Source organism: Gadus macrocephalus, chromosome 14 (assembly GCF_031168955.1).
Source record: "Gadus macrocephalus chromosome 14, ASM3116895v1".
NCBI classification, from domain to species: domain Eukaryota; kingdom Metazoa; phylum Chordata; class Actinopteri; order Gadiformes; family Gadidae; genus Gadus; species Gadus macrocephalus.
The window spans coordinates 1,557,197-1,577,095 of NC_082395.1; the positions used below are offsets into that span (position 1 = coordinate 1,557,197).

At 53.2% G+C, this 19,899-nt stretch overlaps 1 protein-coding gene across 3 annotated transcripts in view; it reads left to right on the top strand.

Annotated features, from left to right (window-relative positions):
• tcf12 (transcription factor 12) overlaps positions 1–19,899 on the top strand; it is a 38,166-nt gene that overhangs the window by 14,910 nt on the left and 3,357 nt on the right. Inside the window, exons 1-13 of one of the 3 annotated variants that reach the window (XM_060071252.1) lie at positions 3,329–3,577; positions 7,911–8,010; positions 8,353–8,495; positions 9,142–9,286; positions 9,439–9,506; positions 12,865–13,003; positions 15,148–15,221; positions 15,776–15,847; positions 16,619–16,810; positions 17,965–18,064; positions 18,154–18,301; positions 18,711–18,946; positions 19,700–19,815. In XM_060071252.1, coding sequence (XP_059927235.1) covers positions 3,509–3,577; positions 7,911–8,010; positions 8,353–8,495; positions 9,142–9,286; positions 9,439–9,506; positions 12,865–13,003; positions 15,148–15,221; positions 15,776–15,847; positions 16,619–16,810; positions 17,965–18,064; positions 18,154–18,301; positions 18,711–18,946; positions 19,700–19,809 — 1,596 coding nt within the window. In that variant the 5' untranslated portion in view covers positions 3,329–3,508 and the 3' untranslated portion in view covers positions 19,810–19,815. Of the gene's footprint in view, positions 1–3,328; positions 3,578–7,910; positions 8,011–8,352; positions 8,496–9,141; positions 9,287–9,438; positions 9,507–12,864; positions 13,004–15,147; positions 15,222–15,775; positions 15,848–16,618; positions 16,811–17,964; positions 18,065–18,153; positions 18,302–18,710; positions 18,947–19,699; positions 19,816–19,899 lie in introns of those variants that run through there. The other 2 variants (XM_060071251.1, XM_060071253.1) reach the window with 2 other exon arrangements.

The following is a 19,899-nucleotide window of genomic DNA, read 5'->3' on the forward strand; positions in this document are numbered from 1 at the left end:
CTGGTATTTAAGCAGACTTTGATAAACATGCTCGCAGTTGAATAAGAGTGTTGTCTTTTTGGCGATAGATAAGCAGAGGTTGATGAGTTGGTTAAATGTGTTTTTGTTTGTAACAGCCATTTGATTCCAGCCGTCATTCATTTCTAAATGGGTCAATTGATATGGTCTCTCATTGTGCGTTAAATGTACGCCATTCGATATATCTTTTTCTACCTCGTTATTAGTTTCACAAGTCTGTCTGATTTGTGAGACTAACTACAATACTATACCACAATACTAGCAGTATGTTGAGGACTATAAGACTTCAACGTTTCTGTTGGTTTCCTTTAAACTAATAAGATACTATGATGATTAATAATATTATAGTGGCCAGGCATTGTTGAAGCTGAGGCATAAACATTTCACGTCTGATTTAAATAACATTTACCCCAAAGAGGGCATAACAGGAATGAGCAGTGTAATAAAAAAATGTAAAATGTATTTATTTGTCTTAGTAAACCTGACCCTGAAGTTATCCATATGTAGCCTAGTTAATCCGATATCCTGATTATTTAACTTCTGAATGTATCATCTTCAGTCATTGTTATTATTCTCCACTAATTTTGAGTAATGTTTTAGGATAAGTGCTGCAAACAAAATCTTCAATGTTTTTCTTATGAACAATAATTGTCCTTCTAAATTTGTGCTGCCACAGGGTACACTTATCTACAATAGCTGGCTATATTGAAAACGTCAAAAATCAATTATATTGTATTATTATTTCCATTGCATGCAAAAATCTAATCATCTTTATGATGCTTGGATTGCATTCAGGGCTCTGTTTGGGCGAGCTGAGATAAGAATTCTTCATTAAAGGATCCATGCTGATGTGTCGGGATACTTTGGGTTTCTTCATCACCATGTGCAGATTGCAAAGCACGCCGAACGATCCTTGGATTCTTTTTTAAGAATAGATAATACATCTTCCTATTCAGTCATCCATGTTGAGCCTCTGGTGTTTCGCCCTGGCTGTAAACCAGACTCAGCGCTCCAACACGATTCCAAGTCTGACGTTGTGAAGTCACACCAACAAACTGTATTGTTGTTGGTTCTTTGGGACGTCTGCCAGTTTAAGGAACTGGTTCAAACTGAGCGTTGGTTAGTAAACTGTTGCTCTGCCTGTTCTGCCTGCCTGGTCCGTCCCTCGGGGAACTGAGGCTGAGGGGGGGTCATGAATTAGTATTTTTATCCGCAGAACAATTTGCCTCCTTCTACTTCCTGCGAGCTGCGTGTTCGCCAGCTAACAGTCTGGAGCCAGGAGAACAACAAGAAAATAACAAGAGTCACAACGACAAAGACAAGGGCAACAAAATAGGGGCCAAGAATCTCACAAAGCAATATAATCGAAACATTAACGGGAACAGATATCCCTCTTCCAGAAGCCCCTCCCACTCTCTCACTTGGCGCCTCTAAACCCATGTCACTCTGTGTCTTTTTATGAATATTCATGAGCAAGCTAGAACCTTCTCTATTTAAAATCGATTAATGTAGTCCAAAAAAGGGATCAGTGCCAGCCGGGAACCGTCCCTGGAGAACGGGGGTGTCTAGAGTCGCAGACACCTCTACGTCTCTGCCTGGGAGCTGGGATGGTTTCATGCTTTGGGTTTCAGAAAACGCTCCTCTGCCGCAAATACTGGGGTACAGCGAGGGCAGCCAGAGGCCTGCGCCCCTTCCATCTGCTGAGGAGGTTAAAACACAGTAGAACATAGAAACGCTCTAACATAACTTCCTTTCTTGCCTGTTGTAAATGGTTCCTGGAGCCCTTGTGTGAGTTCACGGCATCGAGGCGTTCCTTGATGTGAGACTGCTGTTAGGCCTCAGAACACGGACGTCCACAGTCACTACCCTAGAACGTCTCATCCTAATGCCAGGGAGCTGGAAGGAAGTATGCTTTTACACACCACTGCTGTTGCTTACATTCTTGATCCCTCTGGTGGTGTGACGATTTGTGTGAACATTGTAGCATCTCCGTCTTTTTGTGTCTTTGCAAGCAATACTTTTGGTATGATGTGATCGCCTTTTGAATGACCAATACCCCTTAGTCCAACTGTTTTGGTCTACAACCATCTTTGGTGCTGAGATTAACATTGAACGGGTTAATGCCTTTGAAATGTGATCGACAATATCCAAACCTGAACATCATTTTCTGTCCCCACAAACATGCTGTTGTATCTATTTCAATCCATAGCAAATAATATAGTTGCACTTTATTTAATCAATTCAATTCCCGTCTGGGATTGTTTAAGGCTTTTTAAACATACTTCTTCATCGATTTCCCCTAGAGGATCAATGCCAGGACTGAAATTATATCAATATGTATGTTTCATCTCTTGGCGAAGTTTGAAAGACTTGCAGAGAGGAAGGGGGTATAAATAACTAAAAACACACTAAAGTACCCCTCTTAAAAGGGATGGCTGGGAGCTTTCATCTGTGTAACAATAATCCTCTCATTGCGTGTGTGTGCCTCTGATTGGTCAAGGAAGCCTCTGCGAGCAGACATGAAAGGCTGGGGCCAGACTGTAGAGAGGGCTCTGTGCATCAGACGAAGGGGGATTCTGTAACCATCCCTCACCTCTCCCACCATCCCAGGTTGAACACGGGGCCGTGGGCTGGCTGCTGGGACACTGGTAGACCGTGTGTAGACTGTGTTTAGGGAACAGCGTTGACCTATTGGCTGTCGTCAGGGATGAGCTTGTAGCAGCTGCTACACGCCAGACTTTTCTGTTTACTTCCTCTGCTCAGGATTCCTGTCTCTATTGGGGGGAATTGTTTGTTAAACACACTCTTGTGTGTCTGTCTTTGTCTTGCCTTCGTTCTACAGCCGTTCTCCGGCCGTGCAATGTTACCATAAAATACTTAGCCCGGTAAAGGCTCCCACTGCTAATTGTCACGTGGAAACCGGGTAGTTTCCATGTCGAGTCGTTTGAATATTCAAAGATCGATGTCTGGATTGCTACAGCATCACTATGCGTATTCACTGCCAACAGACTGCTCTGATTATTATAGGAAGATCGTATGAGTTTGGATCCTATTTTGGCCAGCAGGCTCATGTCCTAGTTTGTTTTGTCTCGGCTATGTTTTTATACTTTCTATATTTCTTTGGGCTGTCCTAAATCTGCTCACACGTTTGTTTTCCGTCCCGCCCTCTTCCCTTTATATTCTATCTCCCCCACCCTCCCCCCTCCATCCCCCGTTCCCCCAGTCCCCCCCCCCGCTCTCCCTCGGCACTTAGAGGGCGGACCGTACCACAGCAGCCCAGCCCCCCCCCTGCTCCAGTCCACCCCTGTGAGCAGCGTGCAGTGGTTCAGTCCTGCTTTGCATTAGTTCCCTGAGCGTTGTGTGGGCCGGGGCCGGGAGAATGATTAGTCCCTCCTGAATGCCAGGGATGTGCGTCTAGGGAGGAGACCAGTGCCGCTCTGTGCTCAGACAGGACACTCGCGCAGTTGTCAGTGTGAGAGTTCAGGCTAGAATGCATTGTGCCTACCCTGTCCCAGGAATGGGCAGCAACTCCTTGATGTATTACTACAACGGCAAATCGGTGAGTTCCAGCTCTCTGAATGAGTGTGGTATGAGAGGGGGACAGGAGAAGTAAAGTGTGTAAGAGTGTGCCGCTATGTGTGTGTGTGTGTGTGTGTGTCTGTGTGCGCGCGCGTGCATGTGTGGGTGTGGGTGTGTCTGTGTCTGTGTGTGTGTGTGTGTGTGTGTGTGTGTGTGTGTGTGTGTGTGTGTGTGTCTGTGTGTGTGTGTGTGTGTGTGTGTGTGTGTGTGCGCGTGTGCGTGTGCGTGTGTATCATGATACTTGTGACAACCTGTGACATTCATGTTCAGCTTCAGTTGCTCAGAATAAAGTTATTTCAGCACTTGCCCTCAGCACTGTGTCACTGTGGGTTCCACCCCAGCCTTTGACTGGGGCTCGACTCATCAGTGTTGTTTGGTGAATTCATAAGCGTCCGTATTCTCATAAATATGATCCTGAACGTGTCAGCGAGGGGGAAACGGTTCCGTTCTCAGGAGGCAGCTGTGAATGTGTTTGTATTGGCTGTTTGGTTCGGCTCAGAGACTGGATTGAAATAATAACAAGTTGGCGTCTGGAGGTGATTAAGGGAGAGAGAGTGCCTGTTGAGGATACACTTCCCTGTTTGCTGATTGAGCTCCAAGCACCGGTGTGACTGCAGTTCCATCTGTTCCTCATCATATCGCCGTGTACGAGCCAAAGGGAGACTGACGGCTTTGGTGAACTTTTCAGTTACAACCTATTGGATTTTATGTTGTGTGTTTACTATTATTTTTTGTTGACGTGTCTGTGAGTGAATGCAGAGTAGTCTGGCAGTGTTTGTGTGTGTGTGTTTGTGTGTGTGTCTGTGTTTGTGTGTCTGTGTCTGTGTCTGTGTGTGTGTGTGTGTGTGTGTGTGTGTGTGTGTGTGTGTGTGTGTGTGTGTGTGTGTGTGTGTGTGTGTGTGTGCCTGTGTGTGTGTGCGTGTGTGTGTGTGTGTGTGTGTGTGTGTGTGTGTGTGTGTGTGTGTGTGTGTGAGTGTGTGTGTGTGTGTGTGTGTGTGTGTGTGTGTGTGTGTGTGTGTGTGTGTGTGTGTGTGCGCGCTTCTGTAACACGTCATTCATACTTTTCAAAAAATATGCGACCAAAAGTATTCATCTATCTTTAGTTTGCACTGCAAATTCGAGCGCAAATGGATAAACATAGTTTCCACTTTCGGATCAAAACCAGTTCCTAAAAGACGACACCAAAACCCAAACTCAAACCAAACTAAGTGATTTTGTGATTGCTTTTTGCGATAAACCAAAGTGATGATAAGGCAAATGTAAGCAGAATGCTGAAGCAATCTGGAGCCCTGGAGGTTCACGCTGGCCCTCAGCCTGTGAGTGGCTGAGGGCCAGAGGAACCGATCAGACTGATCACTTTATGGGACCATCACTGGGTTTGGTTGAAGGTTTTACTGCCGTGCATGGGAGTACTCACACGCACGCACACATGCACACGCAGTCCTCTCCCACGATAAGAACATTTCAACAATATTCCTTTGTGTCTTTCTATCTATTCATACTGATGTTGTAGCATCTCATTTAGGATTTTTATTGGTTATTATTATATCACCTTTTAATAATAATTAATTTTCATATTTGCAAGTATTTTTTGCATTTATATGGCAATGTTACAGCAGTATATAATTACAAACGGAACAGTTAATTCCGTTACAGTTTATTGGCGATCAGATATCATCCCAACACTAAACCTTTGTTCCGTGAAGCTGGAGATCCGGATATGTTGCTATGAGGACAGAACCTGAGCTAGCTTACCACAGCTTGGTTTTGTTGCCGTCTGTGGCATGTTGAACATGCAACGCAATATCAAAACATCCACTCCATATTTATGGTTTTATTATGCCTCACGATTGTGATGTCTGGCTGAAGGTGATCAGATATCTCTTTTACACAATCAAAGTGTTCCGATTTCCGATTCGTTATTCAAACAATCTGAATCAATTTTAAAATCTAAAATGATATCTCTTTAGTTTAAATGACTTATATTATATTCTTGCATCTCCCTTGTAATCACGCGGCCCGGTGTAGAGCTTTGACCCTAGGGGTCGTGTGTGTGCGCTGTCTTTGTAGTCTGTGAGTGACGGCGCTTTAATGAAGGTCTTCCCAGAGGGGTGAAGGGGGCGTTCTCCTCAGGGGCCAGTGGCATCGGGCTCCAGACCAGTTCAGGGATGGTTTATTAACTGGTTTATTAATGCCCTGCCTGGTCGGCCCTCGCTCCAACCTCCATGCCGCATTATGCTCGACGGCGGTCCCCAGACGGGGGGGGGGGGGGGGACGAGCGCTCCTGGGAGAGGCCGACCTCTCATGGAGCGTCATGGAGGTGTGCTGAAGACCCTGGTGGGCGCCCAGAACGCCCAGAACACCCTCACCCCCCTCGAGACCCCCCGCCCCTCCCACAGCACCTTAATCCAGCGTGGTCAGTGGGCGGCCGTCTGGAGGTCCTGCGGGTGAATCTGGGGCCCGCCTGAGGCTCTCGAGCCGGTCCGACCCCCGCCCGGCCTCTAGAGCTGTGACCGGCCCCCCTGGCGTCAGGGGTTCAGTTTCTCGTTTCTTGTTGGCGGTTCAGTCATGGCGACTGTAGGTCAGGTCTGACAGCGGCGAGAGCGGTCGGCCTCCGTCTGGCCTTGGTTTGTGCGACATGATTACAGGACCAATCCTGTCCGTCGCACGGAGGCTCAACTCCTCTCCGATCTGTGACTCTGGTCCCGGTTCTCTGGTCCCGGTTCTCTGGTCCCGGTTCTCTGGTCCCGGTTCTCTGGTCGTGGTTCTCTGGTCGTGGTTCTCTGGTCGTGGTTCTCTGGTCCCGGTTCTCTGGTCGTGGTTCTCTGGTCCCGGTTCTCTGGTCCCGGTTCTCTGGTTCCTGTTCTCTGGTCCCGGTTCTCTGGTCGTGGTTCTCTGGTCCCTGTTCTCTGGTCCCGGTTCTCTGGTCGTGGTTCTCTGGTCCCGGTTCTCTGGTCCTGGTTCTCTGGTCCCGGTTTTCTGGTCCCGGTTCTCTGGTCGTGGTTCTCTGGTCCCGGTTCTCTGGTCCCGGTTCTCTGGTCTTGGTTCTCTGGTCTTGGTTCTCTGGTCCTGGTTCTCTGGTCCCGGTTCTCTGGTCCTGGTTCTCTGGTCCTGGTTCTCTGGTCTTGGTTCTCTGGTCGTGGTTCTCTGGTCCCGGTTCTCTGGTCCTGGTTCTCTGGTCCTGGTTCTCTGGTCGTGGTTCTCTCTCTGCCACCTCATCTGGAGCGGATGAAGTCAGAGCAGCGCTGGTGTCCTCGGGTCTGTTTGATCTGTCTGCCTGGCACACACACACACAAGTACATGTACGCACACACACACACACACAAAAACACACACACACACACACACACACACACACACACACACACACACACACACACACACACACACACACACAGCTGTACAGCAGCATGTCTGTTGCTCGTTCACTCTTCCCAGATCCCGTCGAGGAAAATTAAGAAAAGTCTAGCAGGCTTTTAGTCTTTTAGTGTTTTAGTAGAAAAACATTCAGATTTGACATCAAATGACACAATTGAAAGCAGGGAAGCTGTGATGAGAATGTTCAAACACGGGTTCAAACATCTGAAGACCCAGTTTGATGTTCCTTCTATTCTTCTCCTCTTGCTTATTGTCATTTGATGGCAAGCGGCTCGCAGCTCTGTGTTTCTTCTTTTTCTTTTCTGTGTTTCGTACGTCTTTTCGTTACTCTTACTATTTGTGTTGTGTGTATACTTGGATGCTGCTACAATTTTGTTGTACACTGTACAAAGACAAATATTCAGATTCTAATTTAATGACACAAGTTCCTGTAATTTAATATCCTTCTGCAACAGCTTGTTGCCTTAACTCTGGCTGACTCACCGCGCTACACTGAGATGCAAATACCTCCGATGAGCCCTGCTCTCCCAACGACGCTCGTTGACATCCGAGCTCTAATTCATCGTCTGGATCCGTCGTCGACTCATCTGTGTGGAATGCTATTTGCATGTTTTATCTCGTGGGCCGAGATGGGAGGGAAGGAGAGATAAGATAGTATTCATAATCCCAGACGGAAGATGAGGGTGTCAGTGTGGAAAGGCCAAACAGAAATAAATATGGAAAATGTATCTTTATACACTCGCAGTGTACACGAGAGTAGTACCGGCGTAAATAAATACGAGGCTTCTAATTAAACAATCAGCTGGGAGATGAAAGGCGGATGAATTAAAAGTGTTCCCTTCATCACTAACTGGGTTCAGCCGACGCTCGCTATAAAGGACGTTGGGATGGGCACTGAATGCGTCCCGCTCCTTTGTCTTGTGTCCTCACGGCAGGTGTACGCACCCTCCCCCACCGCGGAGGACTTCAGCCGGGACGCTGCCTCCTACTCGCCCCCCCAGCCCTCCGCCAACATGTTCGCAAGCTCTTTCTTCGGTACGTTTGGAAGTAAAGGTTTAAAAGGGCCATAGCCAACTCTTTGTTTGAGCCACAACTTGAATTGTGTTGAGTTTGGTCCCTGAGCAGATAAAATATAAGTCCTCAAAGGGAAGCACCCTAAAGTATTAATGTCATGAAGTAAGCAGCCCACTGAGGAGGAGATCTGATATGACTACAATGGGATCAGGTTTAAGGCTGTGTGCTTACAGCCGTGTCACCTAGCTGGAACTGTACTTTCGGTACAGTTCCAGGGTGGATCCAGCCAGGGTGAGAACCGGCCTCACAAAGCCTCGTCTGGGGGGGGGGTCTCCGGACTGACCTGCTGCTGTGTACCTCTAGATGGGACCCACAGCTCCTCGGACCCGTGGAACCCGTCCGGTGGGATCGGGCAGCCCGGCTACGGAGGCCTGGTGGGTGGACCCTCCTCCCACATGCAGCAGACCAACGGCAGCTACACCCACCTGCACCCCCAGGAGCGTATGGTAGGAGCCCTGACACTGAGGAACACACTGAGGAACACACTGAGGAACACACTGAGGAACACACTGAGGAACACTCTGAGGAACACACAGAGGAACACACTGAGGAACACACTGAGGAACACACTGAGGAACACACTGAGGAACACACTGAGGAACACACTGAGGAACACACTGAGGAACACACTGAGGAACACACTGAGGAACACACTGAGGAACACTCTGAGGAACACACTGAGGAACACACTGAGGAACACACAGAGGAACACACTGAGGAACACACAGAGGAACACACTGAGGAACACACTGAGGAACACACTGAGGAACACACTGAGGAACACACTGAGGAACACACTGAGGAACACACTGAGGAACACACTGAGGAACACACTGAGGAACGGAAGGGGGAGCCTCTCGCGGGCGTGTGGCTCAGGGGGCAGAGCGGGTCGGCTGGTAACCGGAGGGTCGCTGGTTCGATCCCCGGCTCCTCCTAGCTGGGCGGCGAGGTGTCCCTGAGCGAGACGCCTCGCCCTCACAGCTCCTACCGCTCCCTTCGCCCCCCCCCCGGGCACCTTGTTCCAACGCTCCACAGAGAGGATCCTTGTTGGGTTACAGATCGTCCTCTGATGAAACCTCTTCCTCCCTCCAGAACTACCCGGCCCACTGCGCGTCTCCGGACGTCAGCGGCGGGCTCCCCCCCATGTCCAGCTTCCACCGCGGCCACGCCGGCGGCTCGCCGTTCATCCCCGCCGGCCACGCCCCGCCCGGCAGCCCGGCGCCCGGGGGGCTGATGGGTACGTGGTCGGGTCCACGTCCCCGGCGCCCCACGCGCTGATCGAACCGTGATTCAACCTGTAGCGGGAGAGGGGGGGTTGTGCACGGAGGTGAGACGGGTCGTTGTGCGCGGGGTGAACCCTTCCTCAACCGCCTGTCTGTGTCTCCTCAGCTGCCAATCAGGGCGGAGCCACGGGAGGGTCGCAGACCGGAGACGCCCTCGGCAAAGCTTTAGCCTCGGTGAGCCACGCCCACAGGCACCCTCCCTCACCCTCCCTCACCCTCCCTCACCCTCCCTCTCCCTCCCTCACCCTCCCTCCCCCCCACTGTCACCCCCTCACTCACCCTCCCTCCCCCCCACTGTCACCCCCTTACTCACCCTCCCTCACCCCCTCCCTCAATCCACTCACCCCCTCCCTCACCCCCACTCACCCCCTCCCTCACCCTCACTCACCCCCTCCCTCACCCCCACTCACCCCCTCCCTCACCCTCACTCACCCCCTCCCTCACCCCCACTCACCCCCTCCCTCACCCCCACTCACCCCCTCCCTCACCCTCACTCACCCCCTCCCTCACCCTCACTCACCCCCTCCCTCACCCCCACTCACCCCCTCCCTCACCCCCACTCACCCCCTCCCTCACCCCCACTCACCCCCTCCCTCACCCCCACTCACCCCCTCCCTCACCCCCACTCACCCCCTCCCTCACCCTCACTCACCCCCTCCCTCACCCTCACTCACCCCCTCCCTCACCCCCACTCACCCCCTCCCTCACCCCCACTCACCCCCTCCCTCACCCCCACTCACCCCCTCCCTCACCCTCACTCACCCCCTCCCTCACCCCCACTCACCCCCTCCCCCCCCCTCACTCACCCCCTCCCTCACCCCCTTACTCACCCTCCCTCACCCCCTTACTCACCCTCACTCACCCCCTCCCCCCCCCTCCCTCACCCCCTTACTCACCCTCCCTCACCCCCTTACTCACCCTCCCTCACCCCCTTACTCACCCTCCCTCACCCCCTCCCTCACCCTCACTCACCCCCTCCCTCACCCCCACTCACTCCCTCCCCCCCCCTCACTCACCCCCACTTTACTTCTATTGGGGGGGGGGTGGGGGGGGGGTCATTAGCATGTATCTAAAACTCTTCATCGTATGGGATCAGTTTAGTTTGAGCATCGTTTCTGATCCCCAGCTGGGGAACGTCACCGGGGGTTTTGTTTTGTTGAACCTACAAAACTAAAATGACTTTGTAAGATACATGAATATGCTAAATATCCTGCATGTTGATTGTTGCTGACGCAGTAATAGAATCATACTTCCACAACGGTATTAAACGTGCTGGGCCATAAGGATGGAGCCGTAGGGGACATACGACCCCACAGGTTGTGAAACAGAGCTGCCTAACACCCAGGAACCAGGTTCCTCTGAGGACAGTCGTCACACCCCTGTGTTCAGGGCTCTTGTGTAACGTGTACTTTCCTCTCAGTGCCCCCGGAGAGAACAGCCCTGCGTGCGCTAAAGAAGGTGATCTCTGCGGCCACATGGGGAATTAAGTGCTCCGCTGAACGCTGATTAAAGACACAGCCAGAGGATATGTTGAGGTTGCTTTTTGGCCTAAGCCTGGATAATTGTGGGCTTAATCTGAGTCTATTCAAGAAAGGGAAGGGTGCATTCCGAACGCCTCTAAAGGCTTCCTATCCACGAGGACTCGGATATCCCGGATTTATTTATGTTTGAACTCTTGGAGGTACATCGTTGTTTCTCTCTCCACAGACCAACATTAAGGGCATTAAGGGAAAATGAAGTGATGACTATTTCTGTGAACCACTTAAACGTGGTCGGGTGGAACTCCCCATATTTATCTGAACATGATAATCTTTTTGGAAGCATCTCCTCATCATTCAGAAACACGACCACATGTGGGACCAATCAATGTCTGCACGAACCTCGATGGGGACCCCAGCATTAAGGCACTGGGCCGATCAATACGACTGAAATGGAAGCAGGGTTGTTGATTATAACAAATTAAGTCTTTTTGTATCTGCAGACTCGATCCCATTAGCATGACAAAGCGGGTTGGGGGGGTGCCTGGTCGGGCAGCGCAGGGCCGGTCGCGGAGGGAGGCCCCTCGGTCCCAGGGTCCCCCCGGGCCCCAGGGTCCCCCCGGGCCCCCCTTTGTACGGCCTTTGTTCGCCTCCATTCTGAATTAGCTGTGCTTATTGGCCGCCTGCTGTCCGTGGGACCACAGACCGTGACAGGCGGGAGTGGGCTCATGACGGGCGAAGGCGTCCTGCCTCGGTCCGACTGCAGCTGCTCGGGTCAGGGGAGGGCTGACCGCGTCTCGTCGGGCGGTTTCCCTGAATGACTTCTGGCCGTTTTTAATTTGGGGGTTTGTTTCAATTGGGCGGCGTTGGCTTCGCTCGGACAATCCCCCGTACACTGAAACGTGTTCAGAGGGCGGACATGTGGAGTGGGTAGCAGCGTGCTTCAAGAGATGTGTTTATTCACTTGTCTCCCCCCCCCCCCTGTTCAGCCAGCATTTAGAGTCCCACAGCTGATTGAAACACCAAAGCCCAGAGATCAGGACTGAGTGAGGAGATTATTGATCACTCTATCCTCCCCTCAGAACTCAAGTTGTTTCCTTCGAGCTCTGTTTGACCGTAGGACTGTTAGTGGTCGGTCCTTCTTCAGACTCTGGTTCTCAGAGAGGTCTTCCATTCTGACACCATCTCCTCTACCTAACCTCCTCATCTCCTCTCCTCCTCCTCCTCATCTCCTCACCCTCCTCCTCTCTTCCTCCTCCTCCTCCTCCTCCTCCTCCTCACCCTCCTCTTCTCCTCTCCTCCTCTCCTCTTCTCCTCTCCTCACCCTCCTCCCCTCCTCACCCTCCTCTCCTCCTCCCCTCCTCACCCTCCTCTCTCCCCTCCTCTCCTCTCCTCCTCCTCTCCTCACCCTCCTCCTCTCCTCTCCTCACCCTCCTCTCCTCCTCCTCCTCTCCTCACCCTCCTCCTCTCCTCTCCTCACCCTCCTCTCCTCCTCCTCCTCTCCTCACCCTCCTCCTCTCCTCTCCTCACCCTCACCCTCCTCCTCTCCTCACCCTCCTCCTCTCTTCCTCCTCCTCCTCCTCCTCCTCCTCCTCCTCACCCTCCTCCTCTCCTCTCCTCCTCTCCTCTTCTCCTCTCCTCACCCTCCTCCTCACCCTCCTCCCCTCCTCACCCTCCTCTCCTCCTCCCCTCCTCACCCTCCTCTCTCCCCTCCTCTCCTCACCTCCTCCTCCCCTCCTCACCCTCCTCCCCTCCTCACCCTCCTCCTCCTCTCCTCACCCTCCTCCTCACCCTCCTCCTCACCCTCCTCCCCTCCTCACCCTCCTCACCCTCCTCCTCTCCTCACCTCCTCCCCTCACCTCCTCCTCCCCTCCTCACCCTCCTCCTCTCCTCTCCTCTCCTCTCCTCACCCTCCTCCTCCCCTCACCTCCTCCTCCCCTCCTCACCCTCCTCCTCTCCTCTCCTCTCCTCTCCTCACCCTCCTCCTCTCCTCCTCACCTCCTCCTCCCCTCCTCTCCTCCTCCCCTCCTCACCCTCCTCCTCTCCTCCTCCAGATCTACTCCCCAGACCACACCAGCAGCAGCTTCCCCTCCAACCCCTCCTCCCCGGGGGGGTCCCCCACGCCCCTCCCAGCGGGGGACGGCTCCGTGGACCCCGTGCTGACTGCTGCCCCCCCCTCCTCTGGCAGAGCAGGTAGGAGGCCGCCTCTTCCACCACCTGCACCCCACACACCTCCACCTCCATGTAGGGGCGTGGTGTCACCAGAACCTACACACACCTCCACCTCCATGTAGGGGCGTGGTGTCACCAGAACCTACACACACCTCCACCTCCATGTAGGGGCGTGGTGTCACCAGAACCTACACACACCTCCACCTCCATGTAGGGGCGTGGTGTCACCAGAACCTACACACACCTCCACCTCCATGTAGGGGCGTGGTGTCACCAGAACCTACACACACCTCCACCTCCATGTATGGGCGTGGTGTCACCAGAACCTACACACACCTCCAGCTCCATGTAGGGGCGTGGTGTCACCAGAACCTACACACACCTCCACCTCCATGTATGGGCGTGGTGTCACCAGAACCTACACACACCTCCACCTCCATGTAGGGGCGTGGTGTCACCAGAACCTACACACACCTCCACCTCCATGTAGGGGCGTGGTGTCACCAGAACCTACACACACCTCCACCTCCATGTAGGGGCGTGGTGTCACCAGAACCTACACACACCTCCAGCTCCATGTAGGGGCGTGGTGTCACCAGAACCTACACACACCTCCACCTCCATGTAGGGGCGTGGTGTCACCAGAACCTACACACACCTCCAGCTCCATGTAGGGGCGTGGTGTCACCAGAACCTACACACACCTCCAGCTCCATGTAGGGGCGTGGTGTCACCAGAACCTACACACACCTCCACCTCCATGTAGGGGCGTGGTGTCACCAGAACCTACACACACGTTATCCCCGCTGACTTAGGCTGGTGGCGGGTCGGAGGTCACTCGTCTGCATCACCCCACCGGCCCGCCTGCAGGAGGTGGTCTCTCCCGTCTGATAGAGACTAGCTCCATGCTGGTCTCTCCAAGACGGGCGACCAGCATGTAGCTAGTCTCTCCCGTCTGGTAGAGACTAGCTCCAGGCTGGTCTCTCCTCTCTGGTGGAGACCAGCCTGGAGCTGGTCTCTACCAGAGAGGAGAGACCAGCCTGGAGCTGGTCTCTGCCGTGGGTTCCACAGGGGTCAGCGATGAAGGGATTGACGAGTATAAGTGTCATCAGGTCACCCAATGACAGAGTCTCCTCTACTAGGTTAGCCAACGAAAGCGTGATCAGTTATTATACATATACTGTCCAAGGAGATGGAGTGTTAGGGCGCGGCTGGTATTTTCTGTTGGCAGCCGTGCCCACGAATGTGTGAAGATATTCCGGCAGCAGCTGGCTGTCTGCGTAGCTCTTCCTCAGCTGTCGTTCCCGGCCCACCAACTAGGGAGCGTTCAGGCTGGAAAGGCTTCCCATTTCCACCTCGTTTTAAAGGGATTGGCCGAGATGTCGGTTGTTTACCCCAGACGTTGAAACTGAGCTAAGCTACTACAACACTAAGCTACTACAACCCTAAGCTAAGCTACTATAACACTAAGCTAAGCTGCTACAACACTAAGCTAAGCTGCTACAACACTAAGCTAAGCTGCTACAACACTAAGCTAAGCTACTATAACACTAAGCTAAGCTACTAAAGCAATTAGCTAAGCTACTACAGCACTAAAACAAGCTAGCCTAGGTGGGGACAAAAGTGGCAGGTTTTCCCAGCAGACATGTTGTTGATTCCCGAGTCCCAGCAGTGAGGAACTACCGGCCCTACATCCCCTTCCCCAGTCCTCTTCAAAGCAACGTTCAATATCCTGTTACTAATGATTTATTTAGATTAAACATTGCCGTCATAATTGCTCAATTTGATCAAATCAAAGGTTAAATCATAAAACAAGTGTATGAATTATTTGGGCGACGTGGCGACTTCATTTGGTGGTAGTTTTTGCCAGGATGAAGGCTGGGTTTGGCAGCTCTCCGCTCTAATGCGAAGCAGACGGAGAGAACGGCCTTCAGCTGGAGAGAGCCCCACACTGTGTGTGTTGGGTGGTGGATAAAGAGGATACAAGCTCGGGCAATCTGTTGCTGTTCATGTTCTCTTCGGTCCCAATGTTCATATTTTTTATTTTTTATTTATTTACATCCTGTGACGTTAGGCCTTACTGACAATGAAACGTCTCTAGTAAACCAACATAACAGAGTATCATGTGATAGAATCTCTCATTGGCGTTCTTCTGCTCTCCTCAGGTATTAACCAATGGCCTCGGGCCGGGGGACAGGCTCCTCCCTCCCCAAACTACGACACCTCCATCCACTCGCTGGTAAGGCCCCCACGCTGTCTCCTTTTTCTCCCCGCTCTGCTGCACTACGGGTTGTTATGGCTGCTCACTGTGAGCCGTTCCCCAGGCTCCCCACGGAGAGGGGACGGATGGCGTTACAGGGAGAGTCCTGTCAGAGTCCGGGCTAGCTGCGCTGAATAATACCTGCCTCTGGGGCGGGACCGTCTGTCCGCGGTCGCCGGGCCGCTGTCATGGTGACGGTGCCGGGGTGGGACCCAGCGATGAGCAGGACTGGGTGGTCAGGGAACGGAGGGGAAGTGGCAGCTGTCGCACCGATCCACCGTTCCGGGAAATCCTGAGCTGCTCTGCAACGGAAGGACATGCACGCATGCACACTGCACACCTCACAGCGCCTGGGCGGGGGGTCGATGCTCTGTTCAACACATCCCCATGTGGCCAACATGTGAACCCCGAACGGTGAAGGGACCCCCCCTGATCTGAGTTCATGCACGTCTTGACTGAAGCGCGACCACACCGTTGATCCATGCGACTCCTAGTGACCGTTGTCCTTCTTATCCCCCATGTGACTCCGCCAGAAAAACCGAGTGCATCAGCAGCTCCACGAGCATCTGCAGGATGCCATGTCCTTCTTAAAGGACGTCTGCGAGGTACCCTCAGAGCCAGCCACACACCCTGTCTCACCCTCAGAGCCAGCCACACACCCTGTCTCACCTCTCAGACCCAGCCTCACACACCCTGTCTCACCCTCAGAGCCAGCCACACAACCTGTCTCACCCTCAGAGCCAGCCACACGCCCTGTCACACCCTCAGAGCCAGCTCACACACCCTGTCTCACCCTCAGAGCCAGCCACACACCCTGTCTCACCCTCAGAGCCAGCCACACACCCTGTCTCACCCTCAGAGCCAGCCTCTCACAACCTGTCTCACCCTCAGAGCCAGTCACACAATCTGTCTCACCCTCAGAGCCAGTCACACAATCTGTCTCACCCTCATCCTCGCCTCCTTGTTTTTGAATCCCCTTTTTCTCTTTTGAAGGGAGCCATTTTTATTTTGCCGTTTTGGCTTGGCCATCTCATCCATCTTGCCCACGGTTATGAGTTGCTTCAGTGTTTTAAGAATGCCAAGAGGGGGGTAGAATATATGTAATGTTGTTATTTAGAGCCAAAGACAAATAGTTGATTTGGGAAATCCTTGAAACGCGTTAAGCTGAAATGTCTCTCTTGTTCTTGTGTTTGTAGGGCCTCTGCCTAGCCGTTTGTATGTTCTGCCCTTTCAAAGCTCTCATACATGCACACATTGCCGTGCCCTCGTTTCCTTGCAGCCCCGATACGCTCCCAGGTATTAAGCTGTTTGTCTCCCTGTCTCTCCCCCCCCCCCCCCCCACCGTGTGCTCTCCAACCCTCTCGGCGGACCCCCAGTCCCGGATGGAAGACCGTCTGGACCGACTGGATGATGCAATCCTGGTTCTGAGGAACCACGCGGTGGGCTCCACAGGCAGTCTGCCCGGTGACATACACAGCCTGCTGGGTCAAGCACACAACGGGCCAATCGCTGCGCTCGGAGCCACCTTTCCTCCCGCGTCATTGGTTCCCGCGCGGACGGCGGCGGTGGTAGGAACACTTTCACAGACCCAGACGATGTTTAGAAAATTGCAGGTTTCCAAGACTTTAAAAGTTCCACATCAGAAGATCCTGAAATATGGATGGTTGTTTTAACTGGTCTTGTATACATAGCCAACGACAGCCACCTGCTCCCAACCGGTCAGAGGGACGTTTTCCACACGGAACAGTTCAGTTCAAGACCACATAGTTTCCAGACGTGTAATGTGCTGGCAGTGGTCTCCAGTATCCACCAGGGTGAAGAAAACGAGGAAACCAGACCAAAATGGAGTGAAGTTAGTTGGTCTGGAAAGAGTTTTGTGCTCTCCTCTTGGGTATAAAGGAAATATACGTCTCTTGAAAATAGGGCTTTCACCCCCGATGGTGAAAGAGGCTCGCAAAGAGCGCAGATGTGCAGTGAAACTGGGGTGAAAGGTGTGGGTGGGGAGGTTTAGTTACATTCGTAGGCGTTAGAGGTTTACATCATCTGAGCTGTTATTGCACAAATGGTGGCAACTTAATTTGAAACTGGCTTAAATAAAACTAAAGTCCTATTTTTTCATTGGTCTGTTCTGAGCTCTCACGAAATCTCCTTTGCCTATTACAAAACTCTTGAAATATTCTATTACAATTTTAGATACAGGATCTTAGTTGGCCGTCACACCATATCCATATCCTTTACTCGATTGTCAAAAAAGATATGTGTGTGTGTGTGTGGAGGTGTAGCATCGACGTCTCTGAGACATAAGATGGGGGAATCTCACTGAACACTTCCTGTGTGGGAGAAGTTCCCCCAGCTCCAACGGATACAACTCCCCTCATTCCCCTCTCAGACCCCCGGAGGTCCTGGGAGTGAGATACCCCTCCTCCCTGCCAGACAGATTTCCTCAGCTGGAGGGAAATCAGGCTGAGCACCCCCCCCCCCCCCCCCCCACTGGAGCAACTACACACAAACACAAACACACACACACACACAGGCACACACACACTCCTAGTTCTACTCTCCCTCCTCAGTGTTAACCACATCCTAACGAGCAGTGATGACGATCCCACGAGTACGCCATCAGACGTCTAGTCATCACCCAGCGGGGGCCGACCCAACAGATGGGATTGGCTTGATTGGGAGTGTTGAGAGGCAGCATGTCATGACGGCTCTATCTCCCCAGGGGGCTCCCCACCGAGACGAGGCCATGACCCACGCAGGGCTTGGGGGGGCCGGTTCCACCTCCACCGCCGAACTCAACCACACGTTGGAGACCTTCAGAGGTAGGGCCCTCTGACACGTGACAGGTGGTTCTGCGTGTGAATGGACCACCAGGACGGGATTACTAAACAAGAGTTGCCTTTATTCTAAGGACTGGCTTCGAGCCTGGCCGGACACCTGAAGACGGAGAACCACGACCTCGACGAGATGCAGGATAACCAATCAGAAGACGACGTCCGGTCAGAAGACGACGGCGACAGGAGGGACGTGAAGACGCCCAGAGGGGGAACCCGCACCAGGTGAGAGACAGACCGCAGGGGGGGGGAACACACAGCAGGTGAGGCTCAGCTACAGGCCGCTACTGGGACGGCATGTGGCTCAGGATGCAGTGTAGTGGATGTGTTGGCTGGTAACCGGAAGTCTAGTAGTTCGATCCCCGGCTCCTCCTAGCTTGAGTGTTGAGGAGTCCCTAAGCTAGACCCCTCACCCTGACTGCTCCTGGCTGTCGCCCTGCGTGGCCGACTCCGCCGTCGGTGGGTGAATGTGTGCATGAACGGGTGAACGTTGGGCGATATTGTAAAGCGGTATAAATGTGGTCCGTTCTCCGACACGGTTCACCGCTACGTAGTGGGGACTCGAACCACCGACCCTGGGGACCCGGAAGGTGAGCTCTCTAAACCCCCAGCTCCTCTGCCCTCCGCTCCGCAGCAGCATCAACGAGGGCGACGAGGACCTGACCCCGGAGCAGAAGGCTGAGCGCGAACGGGAGCGCCGCATGGCCAACAACGCCCGGGAGCGCCTGCGCGTGCGGGACATCAACGAGGCCTTCAAGGAGCTGGGCCGAATGTGCCAGCTGCACCTGAAGAGCGAGAAGCCGCAGACCAAGCTGCTCATCCTGCACCAGGCCGTGGCCGTCATCCTCAGCCTGGAGCAGCAGGTCCGAGGTCAGCGGCCGGGGGGGCCATCCTCGTACCGCCCTCCCTTATGTCTGGGTTCTACCGGGTCTAACTGGAGTGCTCGGTCGCCGCCCCAACCAGAGGCACGGGCCGCACCAGGCCCACTGGCGCCGTGTGGCCAGCGGGCCACATCAGGCCCACTGGCGCCGTGTGGCCAGCGGGCCGCACCAGGCCCACTGGCACCGTGTGGCCAGCGGGCCGCACCAGGCCCACTGGCACCGTGTGGCCAGCGGGCCACATCCCATTTAAATATATAAAATATAAAATATTTCCCACAGTAGCCTTTTGTGGGAAATATTTCATTTTTTTATTAATCTGTTTGCGAAAATGTGGCATCGTTGTTTGGTTAGGTGCTGCTGTTTGTGTAGGCGGTAGGCACGCTTTAGATTAAACTAAAATTTGACTGGGATTAAATTGAGGTATCGTGATATTTGCGGCATGTGGCTCAGGAGGTAGAGCGGGTTGGCTGGTAACCGGAAGGTTGCTAGTTCGATCCCCGGCTCCTCCTAGCTGCTGACGAGCTGGCTGTCGCCCTGCATGGCTGACACCGCCGTAGGTGTGTGAATGTGTGCATGAATGGGTGAATGGGCAATATTGTAAAGCGCTTTGAGCGGCAACTGGTTAGGAAAGCGTGGTATAATTGCAGTCCATTTACCATAAGAACGATTGATTGATCTAATGATCTGACGTCTATTCTGAACCAGAGAGCGATGTTTCAACGTGTGTTTTCTGTGCCGATAGAGAGGAACCTGAACCCCAAAGCAGCCTGCCTGAAGAGGAGGGAGGGGGAGAAGAACGGCGGGCTCCACTCCAGCCTCGTCGACGCCTCCAACCCCATGGGCCACCTCTGAGCCCCGGTACGCGCTGCTCCCTCTCCGGTCCTCAGGTCCCCCTCTGGTCGTCTGTGGCCACACCTCATGACTTTGGAGCCAGCGCTCGGA